The sequence below is a fragment of the Pediculus humanus genome, genomic scaffold (assembly GCF_000006295.1).
Source record: "Pediculus humanus corporis 1103172107363 genomic scaffold, whole genome shotgun sequence".
Lineage (NCBI taxonomy): Eukaryota > Metazoa > Arthropoda > Insecta > Psocodea > Pediculidae > Pediculus > Pediculus humanus.
Window position 1 is genome coordinate 179,395 of NW_002986993.1, and position 16,375 is coordinate 195,769.

Consider the following 16,375-nt stretch of genomic DNA (forward strand, 5'->3'; position numbering starts at 1 on the left):
CACAAATTTATCATTTATTTACCGCTGAAATAATAATGGGTATAAGTATTGGATTCATGGATGCTCCTCATATAACATATTTGGGAGAAATAACACAACCGAAATTAAGAGCAATTTTGACATCTTATGCTGGTATAACGGTTTTTTTTTTTTTTTTAAATTTTTTATTATTTAAACCTTTATTAACAATTATTGATATATATATAAAATATTTATTCCAGAATTAAGCGTATCTCTCGGATTTTCTTTTGTTTATTTTTTGGGTTTAATCATCGATTGGAAAACAATGTCAAGCGTTTGTTGTTTTATACCGATTTTATCAATGTTTTTCATATCATGGATACCAGAATCTCCCATTTGGTTACTGTCGAAAAAAAAAATTGATCATGCCATAAAAAGTTTGTGCTGGCTCAGGGGATGGGTGAAACCGGAAATTATCCGCAAAGAATTTTTAGAACTAAATCATCAATTAAATATTAAAGGGAATAAAATAAACGAATTTAATTTAAGTGAAAATTATTTAAGTGAATCTAATGCTAAAAAAAAATGTGCATTTAATAAAATTATGAAAGCTGCTGGATTTACCGAATTATTTAATAAATCAGTGTTACTACCTGCTCTTCTCGTTGCATTTTATTTTGGATTTAGTCATATTGTTGGTGTTACAAACATTCGACCGTTTATGATCAGTATTTTAAATGAATTTGGCACTCCAGTTAATCCCATTTGGGTGACGGTAATAATATTTAACAATTTCTTCTATCAATGGTTATCTGAAAACAAATAAATATACTTAAAAAGGTTTTTTTTTTTTTTAGGCAATATCTTCAATAGTAGGTATGGTTGGATATATTAGTGGTATGATATTAGTACCGAAAATGGGAAAACGTTGGGTGTCAATATTGTCCATGCTAGGTTGTGCTCTCATCAATGGGTTACTTTCTATTTATGGCTTTTTTTTCTCTGACTATAATGCGTTGTGGGTTCCTGTTGTTCTATTTATTTTACTAAATTTTATTTGGAGCCTTGGAATAGGTCAAATACCTTGGATGCTTATTAGTGAGGTTTTTCCTTTCAAGGGCAGAGGAATAGCCAGTGGAGTTGTTGCAGCAATATCATATATACAAGCTTTCGTTTTTATAAAAACGTATTATTCTCTCCAGTATAGTTTTTCACTTGCTGGAGCATTTGGATTTTTTGGTTTATGTGCAGCTTTGGGCAGTGTTTTCTTATACGTATTCTTGCCGGAAACGGAAGGGAAAACACTGAATTGTATAGAAACAGATTTGGAAAATCATTTTAATAATTTATTTCAAAAGTGTTCTTTAAATTTAGATAAAACAAAAAACTTGTGTTCAAACTGCACGTAAATCGTTATTTATATTGTTTATTATGAACCATATTTTCTTACTTTAGTATTATTTATTTTTGTACCGCAAAACTTGTTAAACCATAAAAACCTTTTTTTTTTAATTGTAAAAAAAATAAAATAAAATTTTAAAAAAATATATGAAATACTTACAGATATGTAGGAAAATTGATTTTAGTAAAAAAAAATCACGATTAATATTGAATTTTTAAACTTTTAAAGCAAAATAAATATAAAATTTAAATGAACACAACTTAAAAAATTTTTTTTTTTTTAGTAACGCAGTTACAATAATCAGAAGCCCACTTTTTTAGTATTCTATTCCCACGTCATTTTTAACCGTAATTTAAGTGTCATAATATGAAGACCAATGTTCAATTATGAGTCTAATACTAGTAAATTTAGAGTCGAATCAAATAATTGAATTAGATTCAAAAAATTCATTCGTATTAGGTCGAAAAACTGTAGATGAGGTGAGTTCTTGAAAATAATATTTCCTACGTAATTATTTGATGTTTCTACTAATCATTTCTTAATTTCTTAAAGTAAAACAAAAAAATTTGATTTAAATTATATATTTAAAAAAATAACCATGCCTTAAATTTAATTTTATTATATTCCAGTGCCATGATAAGAAATTTCCAGAAATCATGGAAATTAACCTATTTATCGGATAATAGAATATGTTTAACAGCGGTAAGGTCAAAAAAATACTTTAAGGTTTTTATTTAAAATTATCAGAAATTAACTTAAATGAAAAATAAACTTTTTAGCTTCACACAAATCCATGTTTTTTTACAAGAAATGGAACACCTCCTGTTTTGCAACTTAATAAAGATGAAGAAGAAATTTTAAAAGTTGGTGATTGCATAGGATTGTTACCTGATGATTATTGGTTCCAGATAAAAACAAAAGAAAAGCAAAACAACAAAGAAGTTGAAAGTGTACAGTTATCGATAATTGATCACAAAAGTGGAATAGAGAAATTAAATGATTATCGTTTAAACAGCGAATCAAGTTTTAAAAATGAAAATGACACTAAATTGAATATGTGTGAAAACAGTGATACTTTGTCTTCTTTAAATAATATTAGTTTTGATAAGAACAAAAGTGATGTGATCAATATAAAAGAAATGAGTAGATCTAATAGGCTAGGATCTCCTGATTTTGAAAAAACTCGAAAATTACCCTTGCATATGTACGATATTGACCATCCTTGTAGTTCATTACCTTCATTAAGTCAAAATTCTAATAGTAAACAGCTGGAAGAACATGTTAAGAAAAAAATTAAAATAGAACCAAGTAATGTGAATCTATTAAGCATTGTTATATGTTTACTTAAATGCAATGTGTTAAATAATTAATTTTTATTAGATTTAGATAGTGCCTGCTCTTCAATTGACTGTCCTGCTGCTTCCATCGAAAATAATAATTCAGGAAGTAATACTGATAACTTTGATTCATATGAATCAAAACCCATTACAGAAAATATTTGTGAAGTTGTACAAAAGACTGAAGATAATATTGTTCAAATGGTAAATCCAGGTGATCTAAACACATCAATTAAAGAATCGAAAGAAAAAAATAAGACCAATAATGTTAATAATGTTAAGCGCACAATTTGTCAATATGGAGAAAATTGTTACAGGTAATTAATTTTAAATATTTTCCTTTCTTTTTTTTTTTTTTAAATAACAGGAATTTTATAATCTTTTTAAATTGTTTGTGATTTATAGAAAAAATACCCAACACAAGCTTGAGTTTAGTCATCCGGGAGATGCAGATTTTGTTCCTTATGAAAACAGGCCCATGTGTCCATATGGTGCATCATGTTATAGATTAAACAATAAGCATAAAGTAGAATTTCGACATCCTGCAGGAAATTCTAATAATCATAATTTAGAACAAAATGAATCTACGTCTTATACTTGCCGTTCACCAGGTGAGAAACCTCCTTGCATTTATGGGAGTAATTGTTATCGTCGTAATTCTACACATCGCAAACAATTTTATCATCCTCCCGAAGGCTACATTTGCTGTTTCCATCGTAGTTGTAATTCGCACACGACAGATTTTAATACATTTTACGAAGATTTGTTAAATCCCGACATTGTTAACGCTAACTCTTTTATTTGTCAATACTATTAGAACTAATTTTGCATAAACATCAGGTTTCCAAATAAATGAAATTATTTTTTAATTTTATAAGATTTAAATTATGTTACTTGGATCCAAGAAGAAGGTTGAATTAAATTTTTTTTAGTCTCTTCGCCATTGCCTAATAAACGTAAGCGTAAAAATATTAAACGAGATGATGATGATGATGATGATGATGCTGCTCTTTTTACCGAAGATGATGAAGACGAAGAAGTAGAAGACCCATTTTTAACCGATGGATCATCGGATGAATATGTGCCGATACAAACGGATGAAGATTTGAGTGATTTTATTGATGATGATTGCTAAAAACTAAATTTATAAGATTGAAAAAAAATTCATATGTAAAATATGTTTAACTGGTAATATAAAAAAAAAAAAAAATGGTAGCTCTCATTACATTTTAATACTTTGATCCTACGTTTTCTCTTGTCGATTTTTTTCTTTGGTATTTCGAAAAACGGAAGGATCTAATTGATTTATTGGTTCATTATCCACGGAAGGCCAATCATTAACGGAAGTATTGTAATTTGGTTGTAGAAGATGAGGAGCTATCAACACCATCATTTCCTAAATAAAAATTTTAATTTATTTTTTGTACGGTAACAATTTACTTTACAAAAATATATCATTTAAAATTTATTTATATATAAATTTGAAAAAAAAATTTTTACTTCAGAAAACTGAGTGAGTCCCATGGTGGTAAAACGATATTGCCATTGGGGTAAACCTTGATGTACCAACATCATTCGAAAATATTTTGTAAACGAATCTGCTAAAAGATGCCATTCGAAACTTCTAAAAAAAAAAAAAAAGGATAAAATATATTTTTATATTTAACGGAAAGTCGTATGAGTCGTTTAATTTTTTCTTTTTTTTTTTTAAGCCACCTATCAAGGAGCCATATTTTTGGATTTTCTCTCTTATCTAAATTATGTTCATTTTTTTCTAAATAAACTAAACAAATTCGTCCATTTCCGTGACACGAATCAATTTCAAATATTTTACAACGGAGACAAAAATTTGGTTTTCCATCTTCATCCTTTTGATTGCACATATCAATATCAAATAATGTCGGACAATCTGTATCCCCCTGTGCTTTTATCCCACCCATACGTTTTAAATCGGCTAAAGAATTTATTTTCATGTTACCAATTGATAGAATTTCACCTTGGAAAAAAAACAAAAAATTTAATAATAATAATAATAATAATAATAATATTAAAAATATAATAATAATAATAATAATAAAACCTGCATATTCATAATTCCACGTTAATTTAAAACCATCAGTTGATAAGTAAAACTGTTTCATATCATTTGGTAAAACGCAACTATGTCTTTGTTCCCAGCTGGATATTTGCATTTGTTCACATGGTAATCTATTTTCCAATTGTACATCACATATTCCCGGTGTATTTTCTGGAACATTTACTCATGTTTACAACAACAACAACAACAAATAAATTTTCTTAATTTTTTATATCTCACCAAGAACTTTAACTAAACCTAATGTTAAATTTTCATAAAATGGATCTTCAATGTTTGATCCCATTGATGTCTTTTTCTATAATTTTATTATTATTATTATTATTATTATTATTACAAGAACAAAAAGTTTTAAGTATATTAAAGCAAGTTAATACTTAAAGGTTATATATTTCCATGACAACCATTATATTAATACAATATTGAATTTTCCCCTTTAAATTAAAATGAAATTAAGAATAATAATGATAAAATTAATGTTTTAAAGTAAAAAAAAAAAAAAAAAAAAAAAAAAAATGGCATAAAACAATATGGATATCAGCTATAGGTAATTTTCTTTAAGAAAAAAAATTTTTTTTTTTTTTTTTTAATATAAAAGTTGAATCTGCATCTACTCAGTCTACTTTTTCACTTTCTTTTGGTTTTTTTAACGGTTTTTTCTCTCTCTCGTGGAGGTCAGTAGGCGTCATATAATAAACGTAGGTCACGAGAATCTTAGGTACCAAATAGGAAGAAAGTAGACCAACAATCTTTGTCGACAATAAAATTTCAGGTTCAATATTTTCATTTAAATAATTTCCCCTTCTTTAACTAAATTTTTTTTTTTTTTTTTTAAACTCAGTCTTATGTTAGTAGCGGTTTTAATAAGAACTTTTTAATTTTTTTTTTTTTTTATTTAAATATAATACGTATTAAAACGCCGGTTATAATTATTATTATTATTATTATTAAATTTTGGTGTGACAAATGTATAAAAATGAAAAGAGTATCATCGCGTTCATCATCGAAAAGTTTTTTTTTTAGTTTTTCTAATATTTTTGTAAAAAAATTATTTATCGTTTTTATTTTATTTAATTTTGGAAATTATGGTACATTTTCATCAGATTTCGAACCTGGAGGAAAACCTGAAATAAAATTAATTAATTCGGATGCTCAAGTTGTTATTGGTATGCCAAAATAACTTTTTTTATTCATTAACCTAAAAATAATTAATTATTAATTAATTATTTAAATTTTTTTAATTTAATAAAATTGATTTTTTTTTTTTTGCTATGAAATTAAAATATTTTAGTTATTAATGGGGGGGGGGGAAACCTTTTTGATAATCTAAATAATTAATTTTGGAATGATTTCCTGTTGACAATAAAACAATTTCAATACATAAATTATTGTTTATAAAAATTATGTTTTTTTTTTTTTTTTAAATGGTTTTTCATCAAAAGGCCAAAATTTATTATTATTATTTTTATTATTATTATTATTATTATTAATCGGAATATTTAATTTAAGAGAAAGTTAATGTTTTTATAGCAATTCCGTTGTTTAATGTGACAATTTTAATTTATTTTTTTGAATTCAAATTGTTATTAAATAATAAAACCATAACTGCTTCTTAACAAATAAATAAATAAATAAACTTTTTTATAATTTATAAAATTTCTTATTGTAAAAAAAATTTGAATCGAAATTTTATGCGTACCTGAATTACTTTTTTTTTTTTTTTTAAATTTTTTCGGTTCGTTTTTTTTACGTATTATTTTCCATCGCATAACGTAAAACAATAAACGGATTATTTTAATAATAATTAAATATTATAAATAATTAACTTTGTAAAATAAGGACACGAAAATAATAATTAATTTTATTTCGATTATTAGTAATAATAATAATAATTTGCGAGTGAAAAGTTTGTTAGAAAGTAGATTTGATTCCTCGAGGTAATTTTTTTAAGAAAGTAGTAGGTATTTTCAAAACATTTTTTTTTTTTTTTACTACCATGTTTTATCATCATAGTTTTTTTTTTTTTTTAAATATAAAAACAATTGTTTTGTTTAAACAAAAAAAAAATAACATTTTTATTAGGTAACATTCAAAAGTTATCGTTACGAAAATTCTTTTGTTTACAAATTAACCGTAGCAATAATTGGTAAAATAATAAATTAACGGAAAAAGTAGACATCTATCATAGATGATATTTATATATATATATATAAATCGATACGTGATAATTATTTTTAATATTTTATAATTAAACATGCGAAATCAATCAATCAATCATTTTAAAATTATAAAATTTAAATTTAAAAAAAACGGGGGATTCCCTTTCTTGAGATTTCTTATATATTCATTACGCATAATTTGGCATTGTTTTTTTTTTTTTTTTTTTGGATAGTTAAGATGTTTTTACTTTGAATAATTTAATATTTAAAAAAAAAAAAGGTTTCCTTAAAGGATTTGTTTTTTTTTTTTTAAAAAAATTTTTAGGTGCAATATTAAATATAAAAAAACGTGGATCTGGACTTTTCAATTGTGGTGAAAAAAATTCATTTGGAGTTTTAAAATCGGAGGCATTAAAATGGATGGTTGATGAATTGAATAAAAAAATATGGAGTGGTTCATCGGCAAATGTCTCTTTAGGTACATTATTATTATAACTAATAAAAAAAAAAAGACGAGAAAGTTTTTTTTTTAGCTTTCACAAAAAAAAAAAAAACCGGGTGTGTCTAAATTTGCGCCAAAAGTAATATTGGTAGGTACTTATAATAATAATAAAATGCAGGAAAGGATGTAATTTAAAAAAAAATACGTCCTGAAGATATAATGTTTAGAAAGTTATATATACCTAAACCTTACTATAACCATTTATCTTTCCCCTTTTTTTTTTTGGGGGGAGGGGGTTAAAACCAAAAAATTTTTAACGTATTTGAATAAAAGTAATGTGAAAAATCTTACTCATATTTAAATATTTTAAAAAAAATAATAATAATAATGGTTTTTTTGGATAATTACATAATTTCAAAAGTTTTTCCCACATAATTTCTTACTCTATTAACAATTAATATATTTTTTTTTTATTTTATTTTAAATCGTAACCGTATATATTAATTAAAATCTTAATTATTAACTACAAAAAATTACATAATCTGTTTTTTTTTTTTTTTAAATTATAATTTATACTATATAATATTGAGAAAAAAAATTTTTCAGGTTTACAAATAATGGATAGTTGCGGAAGGAGTAGAACGGCAACGACACAACTAATTGAATTTTTACCACAACTTCAAATAAATAATAATAAATCCACGGAGGAAAATTTACCATTTAAATTATGCGTAATAGATGATGTAGGTTTGGAAAAAGAAGTTGATATACAAAAATCACTGGAAGAATTAAAAATTCCAGTTATCGGTACTGATATAAATACCAATTCCGTATCGGTTTTAATGGATGCCGTTTACAATTTCTTGCAAGAATTTCAATGGGAAAGATTTGCCGTCATTTACAGTAATTCGAAATTTAGTTCTTCTTTGGTTAAAAATTTAATAAAATCAATAAAAAAAAATGATTTTTGCATACCTTGGATGTTAAACGTGGATGAGGAAGACATCGGTGAAGAATTACAAAATGTCGTCATTAAATCTAAAATTCCGTTAGTTTCTCTATTGACATCCGAAGAACATTATTTACTATTTAAAAATCTACCAAAGACGACGAATAATGACGAAGAATTTTTTGATAAAAAAAGAAGATGGAAAAATATAATTTTATTCACCGACGTCGTTTCTCGTGAAGATTTAAAAATAATTTCTAATAATAAATCCATGAGAGTTTTTTCCATCGTGGCACATCCTGAAAAAGAAAACAATTTTGAAAATTATTTTATGGAAAATTCAATTTTACCAGGAATGGAAGACGAATTAGATTTGATTGAAAGAACTAAAACGGTACAAAAAATTAAAAAAATAGGTGAAAGGATTTCGAAAAGTTTAATAAAAGCCGTTGAAAAATTATGTCACCCTACGGAAAATCCATGTACAAATTTTTCAACAACTTCCGGTAGAGAAATAATAAAAAATTTTCTTGACGAACCTGATAATTCCTGGTCTGATAATGAAAAATCATATCAATTAGTTGAATATTTATTTCAATTTTCCGATAGTCATGTTCATTTACACAAGGTACGATTATATTCTTAATGAAGTAGTAGTTGATAATGCGGTCAAATTTATTATTATTATTATTATTATTATTATTTTAAAATAAGGAATTTAAATCGATTTCGAAACCTGTTTCTTTAAATTTTTACAAATTTTAAAAAAAACGTACAAAACGTGATTATCAGTTGTCTATTCTTTTCTATTAAAACATTTTTAATAAATAAATTATTATTATTATTATTATTAAACATAAATAAAATTTTATTAATAAATAGAATAGAATAATTTTTAATTGAATTTTTTTTTAGATAATGATTTATGACAGTCATAAAAATTTAGAAGTTTATGAAAATTTTTCTTCTTTATCAAGTACTCGTTGTGATAACGAAAACCTGTCCGATCCAGAATGTCGATGTCTGGAAGCTAAAACGGTTAGAACGGATTCTGGAAGAAATATAAATGAATGGAATAAAAATAAAGAAAATTTTCAAAATAATATTAATATCGGTAGGTATTTTCTATAAGAAGAAAATGATAGTCGTACCTTAATTATAAGTTTTTTTTTTTTTTTGTTTAGATAAAAATTTCTCTGCATTTCATCAAGACGTTGATAGATTTTTGACCAAACCTATGGTTTATTCGAGTCTTAGCGATCCACTTACAGGTACATTGGCATGTTTAACACTTTTAGGTACATTATTAACTATGGTAATATCACAATATTTTGCTACTTTTGCTGCTTTACCCAACGGAGGTCTTACATCAGGTACTTCTGTTATCGGCTATGTCATACTCATTGGTTTGTTTTTACTTTTTTCAACAAACCTCAGCTTTTTGTTGACACCATTAACGTCTATTTGTGCAATTAGAAGATTTGCACCCAGTTTATCGTATGCTATGATATTTTCCGGAATGTTAATTAAGGTGGATATTCAATTTTTTTTTAATAAAATGTAAATTTAAAAGTAAATGTGAGAGAATGGGCTACCTGAAAGTTTAGAAGAATCACATTTGCTTCAATTTATGTTGATAGTGTGCATTTATTTTTAGATTTGGACTTATTTCCAGCAAATCACACCTGGAAAAGCACAAGTTACAAAACCGTTCACCCTTTTGACTTATTCTGGAATATTTACGTTATTACAAGGCTTTATTTCCAGTATTTGGCTCATTTTAAAGCCACCAGTAACAGAATATAAAATGGGTCACTGGATGTGTTATCCTCCCAATGGTTTAGATTGTCATTTAATATTGTCAATGTCTTATCCTATTTTACTATTATTTGCAACCATTGTTTTGTCAATTCGTGTCTGTTCAAAAGTACGTTACAAATCTTGTTCTGTTACCCCAAAAAAAATAAATAAATAAAATGATTAATTTTTTCCAGAGCAATAATGATGAATCTCGTTGGATATTAATCAGTGCTTCACTCGTATCAATTATAATTAGCTTTTGGGCAGTAGCAATAGGTACCGAAGTATGGCAGATGCATCGGACATCTTGTACAAATTTAGCCGCAGCCACAATAATCCTCGTTTGTTTGTACTTCCCCAAAATCAGAATGCATTCCAAATTGAAAAAAGTTAATAAAATTCAAAATAATCCATCGGTTCATCCATCGGATATCACAAAAAATTGTTCAGGTAATATTAAATTTTTAACACATCATAAAACCTTTTTTTTTTTTATGTGTTTTTAAAAGTAATTATCGGTTGACAGGTATGGCGACCAATCCTCCTTTTCCAGTCGTTTTGGGATATAATGTGGGTAACACACCTCCGCTAATTACAGAAGAAATAATAGACTCTAATTATATAAATCAAGCGTATTCGATTGATGAAAGTAGTGAAACTGCTTCTACACCTTTCGACATAGATTTATCATCTTATTCCGACTTGGATCAAGAATCCCCTTATACGTTTTCTACGTTTTTGGAAGAGCCACAGTCTATAAAATTAGTGTCTAATGACACGATTGACGATCCCACTCAGGTAAACAATTAAACATTATAGAAGGCTAAGGCTATAGTTTAGAATTTATTTTAGCGATTTAATTTAATTGTTAAATTTTCAGATTATTCCTAGTGCTCTTTATTCAATTGACATGTTCAATACTGAACCTATAGCCATAACTTCTGATCATTGTCAGCCTGGTACTAACGAATTCACACCACCTCATAGGGCAACAAGTCAATTGTATTTATGTCCTCAAACAGATTGGGTTCCTTGAAAATTAAAAATTATAATAAATTCTAAATTAAGTACAAACTTTTAAACTTTCCATGAAGATGAAGTAAAATTTTAAAAACCTTTTAATTTAATTCAAGAATTGGGAAAAAAAAAAACTTATTAAATTTATTATTACAAAGACTACGTAAGTCAAAAACTAACTTAAAGTTTATAAAAATGAAATTTGAATTAAGTTAATTTGATTAAGGCTATTTATGTAAAAAAAAAATAAAAAATAAAATTAATTTCTCATAAATTTTTGTGCTATCAATAAATTTCCTTTAAAAAGTATAATTTCTATTCATTCCTGAAAGAAAAATTAAAAAAAAAAATTTGGTTTTCAAATCAGGCTTAATTATAGAATTTTTAAAAATTTGTAACCGCCATGAACAATTTGACCAAAGACAATAAAAAAAATTGAAAATTTTTTTAATGAAATTTAATCATCACTGTATTAAAAATCAATATTGTTTCATTAAAATAAATTATAGAAATTAATAATAAAAATAATACTTTTATTAATTTTTTTTTTACAAAATAAGTAAATTGCATTTTATTTAATTTTATTTTTAAAACGAGAGTCACTATCTATTCGTCTTTTCCAACATATGTCTTAAATTCATCTATATCTGAGAGAATGTGATTTAACATTTCATTTCCTCTAATATGAATATTGTAGCAAACCATTTCAATTTTTAAAAGGGTTTGTTTCAAAACAATCAATTTCCTTAAAACTTCTTTACATCCAAAATAGGAAAGAGACAAAAAACCAGAATATACATTTCTGACAAAGTCACAAGTGTCACCACAATCTGTAATTTCACCTGAACCTAAATTATTAATACATTTTCTCATGAGTTCACCTGTTGCATCCAATAGGCCGAGTAAAAAATCATTTTGTACCAAAGTAGTGACAATTTTCCTGTCACTTTCCTTATAGGAATTTTCATGTTTTTCAATAATTTTAAACTCAAACTTTGCTTGATAGTAAGACAAATTAAAAATTCTTTTATGCTTTAAATAATTAAAATAAATTAATGCTTCTATAAATTCTTGAATGCCAGGTGAAAAGGCTCTGTGATAAAGGTAATGATCTTCTTCATCTAATTCTTTAGCAATATTTTTAAAGTTCTGGTTCAAAAGATTTTGTAATCTCAATTCCGCCTGATTCAAAACTAATTCTTTCTTCTTGTCACTACAATTTATAAATAAAACAATTGTTAATTTGATAAATTTTTAATTAAGTTTTTTTTTACTATTAAAAAAAAATAATAATAATAATCATTAAAATGGTGACAATAATAATAATTAACGAAACGAATATTTTCATCTCACCTGTCAATTGTATGAAGTAAAAAAATTATTCTTTTGCTTTCAATTGTTATATCCCTGCTAATTTTAACTAATCTTTCATATTTATCTGATTTTGCATCTAATTGCCTAGAATAATTTTTAAATAACTGAATTGTTTTAGAATTTTCATCAATTTTTTTTAAAGCTTCTTTGGCTTGACTGCCAATAACAAATTCTGAAGATCCCTTAGGCATTTTATAATTTGCTACAAATAATAATAAAAAAAAAAACTTTAAATTATTCAAAAAACAATAATTAGCAACAATATTAAAATGAAATCCATACTTTATCTATTACTTACTTTATGTTATCTTTATTTACTTATTTTATCCATTATCAAAAAGAGAATATTTTATATATTCGTACTTTACTGCATTCAACGGTCAATTAATTCTAATTTAATTAAAGTTAAGTATATTATTAAATATAAATAATATTTTGTAATAAATTCAAAATAATAATTTTTTATTCTCCTGATGAAAAAAATAATAGCATTTCACATTGAAAAAGTCAATCATTTTTTCACAAATGACAAAAATCAACAAATTCCAACGAATTTATTAATAATAAAACGCGTAAATAATATAATTTTAACATAATTATTTTAAATTATTATTTATATTTTTAAATAAATAAACTCAATGAAATTGTTTTTAATAAATTTTTATTATTTACGTTTTCGCATACGATTATTCTCTATGACTTTTTATTGTTTTCGATATATTTCGAGTTCTACATATATAGTTTCGTGAATTGTTATCGTTACGTGGAGGTTTCATTTGACAGAAAGTTAGAATGGTATGGAATGAGAAACGCCTATAAATATTATAAAAACGTAGAATTTGTAAAAATTAGTTTCGAATATATATTATAAATATCCTTTAAATATGGGGATTTGTAAATGTCCGAAGAGAAAAGTAACAAATCAGTTTTGTTTTGAACATAGAGTAAATGTATGTGAAGATTGTATGGTGACAAACCACCCAAGGGTATGTCAAATTTTTAAACTTACATAAGTTTTTTTTTTTTTATGTTAATAATTAATAGTTACAATTTTTTAATAAAATTTGATTTTTAAGTATTTAGATTACAGCACGTTTTTTTTTTTTTTTTTTTGATGTACCTAAAAGAACTGGTACACATAATAAAATTTATGTTTATATTAAAGTTGTTCCACATAGTAAAAATATTTTTTAAAACTTTTTTCTAGTGTATTGTTCAGTCATATCTTCAGTGGCTGCAAGACAGCGATTACAATCCAGTATGTGATATTTGTATGTTTGAATTAAAAAAAGAAGATTGCATACGATTATCCTGTTATCGTAAGTATATTTTCAACTTTCATCGCTTTTTTAATAATTTAAATTGGAATTAAGTTTTTTATTTTGTTGTAGATGTTTTTCATTGGGCTTGCATTGATGATATGGGACAGAAAATTCCCAATACTACAGCTCCTTCAGGTTACACATGTCCTACTTGTAAAGTAGAACTTTTCCCTCCACCCCATTTAGTTTCTCCAGTTGCAGAAGCATTAAAACAAAAACTAGCATCAGTAAATTGGGCTAGAGCAGGCCTTGGTTTGCCATTGGTAAATATTCAATTGTGTATTTTCAATAATAATTTTTATCAATCTATAAAATTACTTTTGAAAAAAAATTTCAGCTCATCGAACATAATAAACCATTACAAGAAAATAGAAAAATTCCTGTATCAGATAATTCACAATCGACATCTCATTACATAAAAGAAATAAATCAAAATCCAACAAATTCCACTAATGCAGATGATAATCCACACTTAGTAGTTCATGTTGAGGATTCATCTACTCTGAGCAGAACAGAAAATCAATTGCCTAAAAGAATTTTCCAAGATTTTAATGATTCCAAAGACATTTTATATGATCATGATGAAAATAAGTATAGACGTAAAACTGCTTTGGAATTGTTGCTTAGGTAATATAATTTTATTTAAAAACTTTGTATTTAATATTTAATAATATTTATACAGAACAGAATAACATTATTATTATTAATTCAAACATTTCTTTTTTATATTTCAAGGTGGTGGAAATCATTTTGGAGGCCGATTCCCAGAGGAAGACTTTATTATCATCAATATTGCATGAGAATAATTTTTTTAGTGGTAACTTTAACTATGGTTTTTCTATTATTTTCTTGGCTTGGACAAATTGTAACAAGAGATGATCCATCATTTGATGTTCATAACAATCCTAATATAAGAGTTGCAAATGTTAAAGAAACATAGAGAAATATCAATTTGGACAAATTGAATCTTCATCGAAATATTTATTCGTCAACTGATTTTTTGTTAATTAATATCAACTTGTAAATTAGTTAAATAATTAATAATAATAATAAAATAAAATAAAATATGTTATTATCAGTAAAAAAAAAAAAAAATTATAACAAATCAAATTCATTTAATTATTCAACCATATTAAATTAATTACATTGATTTGTAAATTTTAAAATGATGAAATATTATTATTATTATTTTTTTTTTTGGTAAAATGTTAAAAAAAAGTAAATTAAAAAATGTAATTAAAGGAAAGAAAAAAAATTGGTAAAAATGTAAAAGGGATATTTGTTTTAAATTTAAAAGCAAAATTGCATTTGGATTGATCACAAAAGCAATAAACATCTTCTTGAGTATCATTTACAGATACATTTATACAACCTTTGGAAAGTAAATTTCCCTGATTATCTTTTTTACCTGTGCAGCCCCTTATAGTAGTTCTCGTTTCTGAAATTTCCGTTTCTTTTTTAACACAATAATCAGCTTTATCAATGGGACAAGAAATCAAAAGATCATATTTTACAGAGTCTGTTAGAGTATGCCAATAATAATCGTCACAATAAGGAAAAATATCATCCGATTTAGATGAACATTGATAACATTCCAAACATACCCGCAATACCTTTTCATACTGACTATGCACTATTGCAGTCTGAATTGATAGTAATATCAAAACGATCCGCTAAAATTATTTTAATATCCACCATTTAATATGTATCGTTAATTTTTCAATTATATTATTTGGATATAAAAGAGTAAAATTTATTATGTATATAATATCTTACCATTAATAAAAATCATTAAAAAAAAAAAAACAAAGTACAGTAAACATGAGATATAGAAAAATAAAATTATTTATCCTGGCGACATTTTTACCTTTTTTTTTTTTTTTAGAATGAAAGAATAATTTTAATAGTTTCAAACTATAACTATAATAAACATCCCATAAAATACGTGCAAAAATATCATTTTAAACCGAATAAAATTTGAAAAAGATTAAACAAGAGAATGTTTTGTTATGTTTTAATAATTATTAAATGGTTTGGTTTAATTAAAAAAAAATAAAATAAGTATTATAAAAAAATCTAAAAACCGTAAATCTTCACATCAATGGGGCGTATTGGTGGTAAGAATGTTATTTCCGTGGAAAATGAATGCAAACGGCAAAAAATGAGACCTTAAAACATTCAACAAAACGTGTTGTCAAATTTTTGGCCCTGAAAAGGGCCGGTTTAAACGACGTAGAGAAAAATACAAATGAATCGATTTCAATTTAAGGTTTCTTTTCCGTTTTCTTGGGCAAAAGAACAGCTTGAATGTTTGGCAAAACACCACCCTGAGCGATGGTGACTCCAGACAACAATTTATTCAACTCTTCGTCGTTCCTGATGGCCAACTGCAAATGTCTGGGAATGATACGAGTTTTCTTGTTGTCACGAGCAGCGTTACCAGCCAACTCGAGAACTTCAGCAGCCAGATATTCCATTACTGCGGCCAGATAAACCGGAGCTCCGGCTCCGACTCTT

At 25.5% G+C, this 16,375-nt stretch overlaps 6 protein-coding genes across 6 annotated transcripts; 4 read left to right on the forward strand and 2 right to left on the reverse strand.

Annotated features, from left to right (window-relative positions):
• Nucleotides 1-35: 35 nt before the first annotated feature.
• On the forward strand, nt 36-1,370 carry Phum_PHUM003460 (uncharacterized protein; the record flags this gene model as incomplete). The annotated part of the gene is made up of 3 exons (XM_002422577.1): nt 36-132; nt 222-736; nt 819-1,370. The coding sequence occupies 3 exons, from the start codon at nt 36-38 to the stop codon at nt 1,368-1,370; spliced, it is 1,164 nt and encodes a 387-aa protein (XP_002422622.1).
• A 379-nt stretch (nt 1,371-1,749) lies between these two features.
• On the forward strand, nt 1,750-3,835 carry Phum_PHUM003470 (uncharacterized protein; the record flags this gene model as incomplete). Its single annotated transcript, XM_002422578.1, has 5 exons — nt 1,750-1,842; nt 2,143-2,671; nt 2,750-2,967; nt 3,125-3,416; nt 3,723-3,835. 5 exons carry the CDS (start codon nt 1,750-1,752, stop codon nt 3,833-3,835), a joined length of 1,245 nt encoding a protein of 414 aa, XP_002422623.1.
• A 366-nt stretch (nt 3,836-4,201) lies between these two features.
• Phum_PHUM003480 (uncharacterized protein) lies at nt 4,202-5,081 on the reverse strand (the record flags this gene model as incomplete). Its single annotated transcript, XM_002422579.1, has 4 exons — nt 4,202-4,301; nt 4,417-4,696; nt 4,781-4,948; nt 5,018-5,081. 4 exons carry the CDS (start codon nt 5,079-5,081, stop codon nt 4,202-4,204), a joined length of 612 nt encoding a protein of 203 aa, XP_002422624.1.
• Nucleotides 5,082-8,013: 2,932 nt separating this feature from the next.
• Nucleotides 8,014-11,181, forward strand: Phum_PHUM003490 (uncharacterized protein; the record flags this gene model as incomplete). Its single annotated transcript, XM_002422580.1, has 7 exons — nt 8,014-8,973; nt 9,292-9,383; nt 9,567-9,876; nt 10,003-10,272; nt 10,340-10,595; nt 10,672-10,943; nt 11,026-11,181. The coding sequence occupies 7 exons, from the start codon at nt 8,014-8,016 to the stop codon at nt 11,179-11,181; spliced, it is 2,316 nt and encodes a 771-aa protein (XP_002422625.1).
• Nucleotides 11,182-11,768: 587 nt separating this feature from the next.
• Phum_PHUM003500 (translin-associated protein X, putative) lies at nt 11,769-12,727 on the reverse strand (the record flags this gene model as incomplete). Its single annotated transcript, XM_002422581.1, has 2 exons — nt 11,769-12,375; nt 12,516-12,727. 2 exons carry the CDS (start codon nt 12,725-12,727, stop codon nt 11,769-11,771), a joined length of 819 nt encoding a protein of 272 aa, XP_002422626.1.
• A 693-nt stretch (nt 12,728-13,420) lies between these two features.
• On the forward strand, nt 13,421-14,798 carry Phum_PHUM003510 (zfpl1, putative; the record flags this gene model as incomplete). Its single annotated transcript, XM_002422582.1, has 5 exons — nt 13,421-13,522; nt 13,744-13,855; nt 13,928-14,121; nt 14,196-14,476; nt 14,594-14,798. 5 exons carry the CDS (start codon nt 13,421-13,423, stop codon nt 14,796-14,798), a joined length of 894 nt encoding a protein of 297 aa, XP_002422627.1.
• Between the last annotated feature and the right edge of the window lie 1,577 nt (nt 14,799-16,375).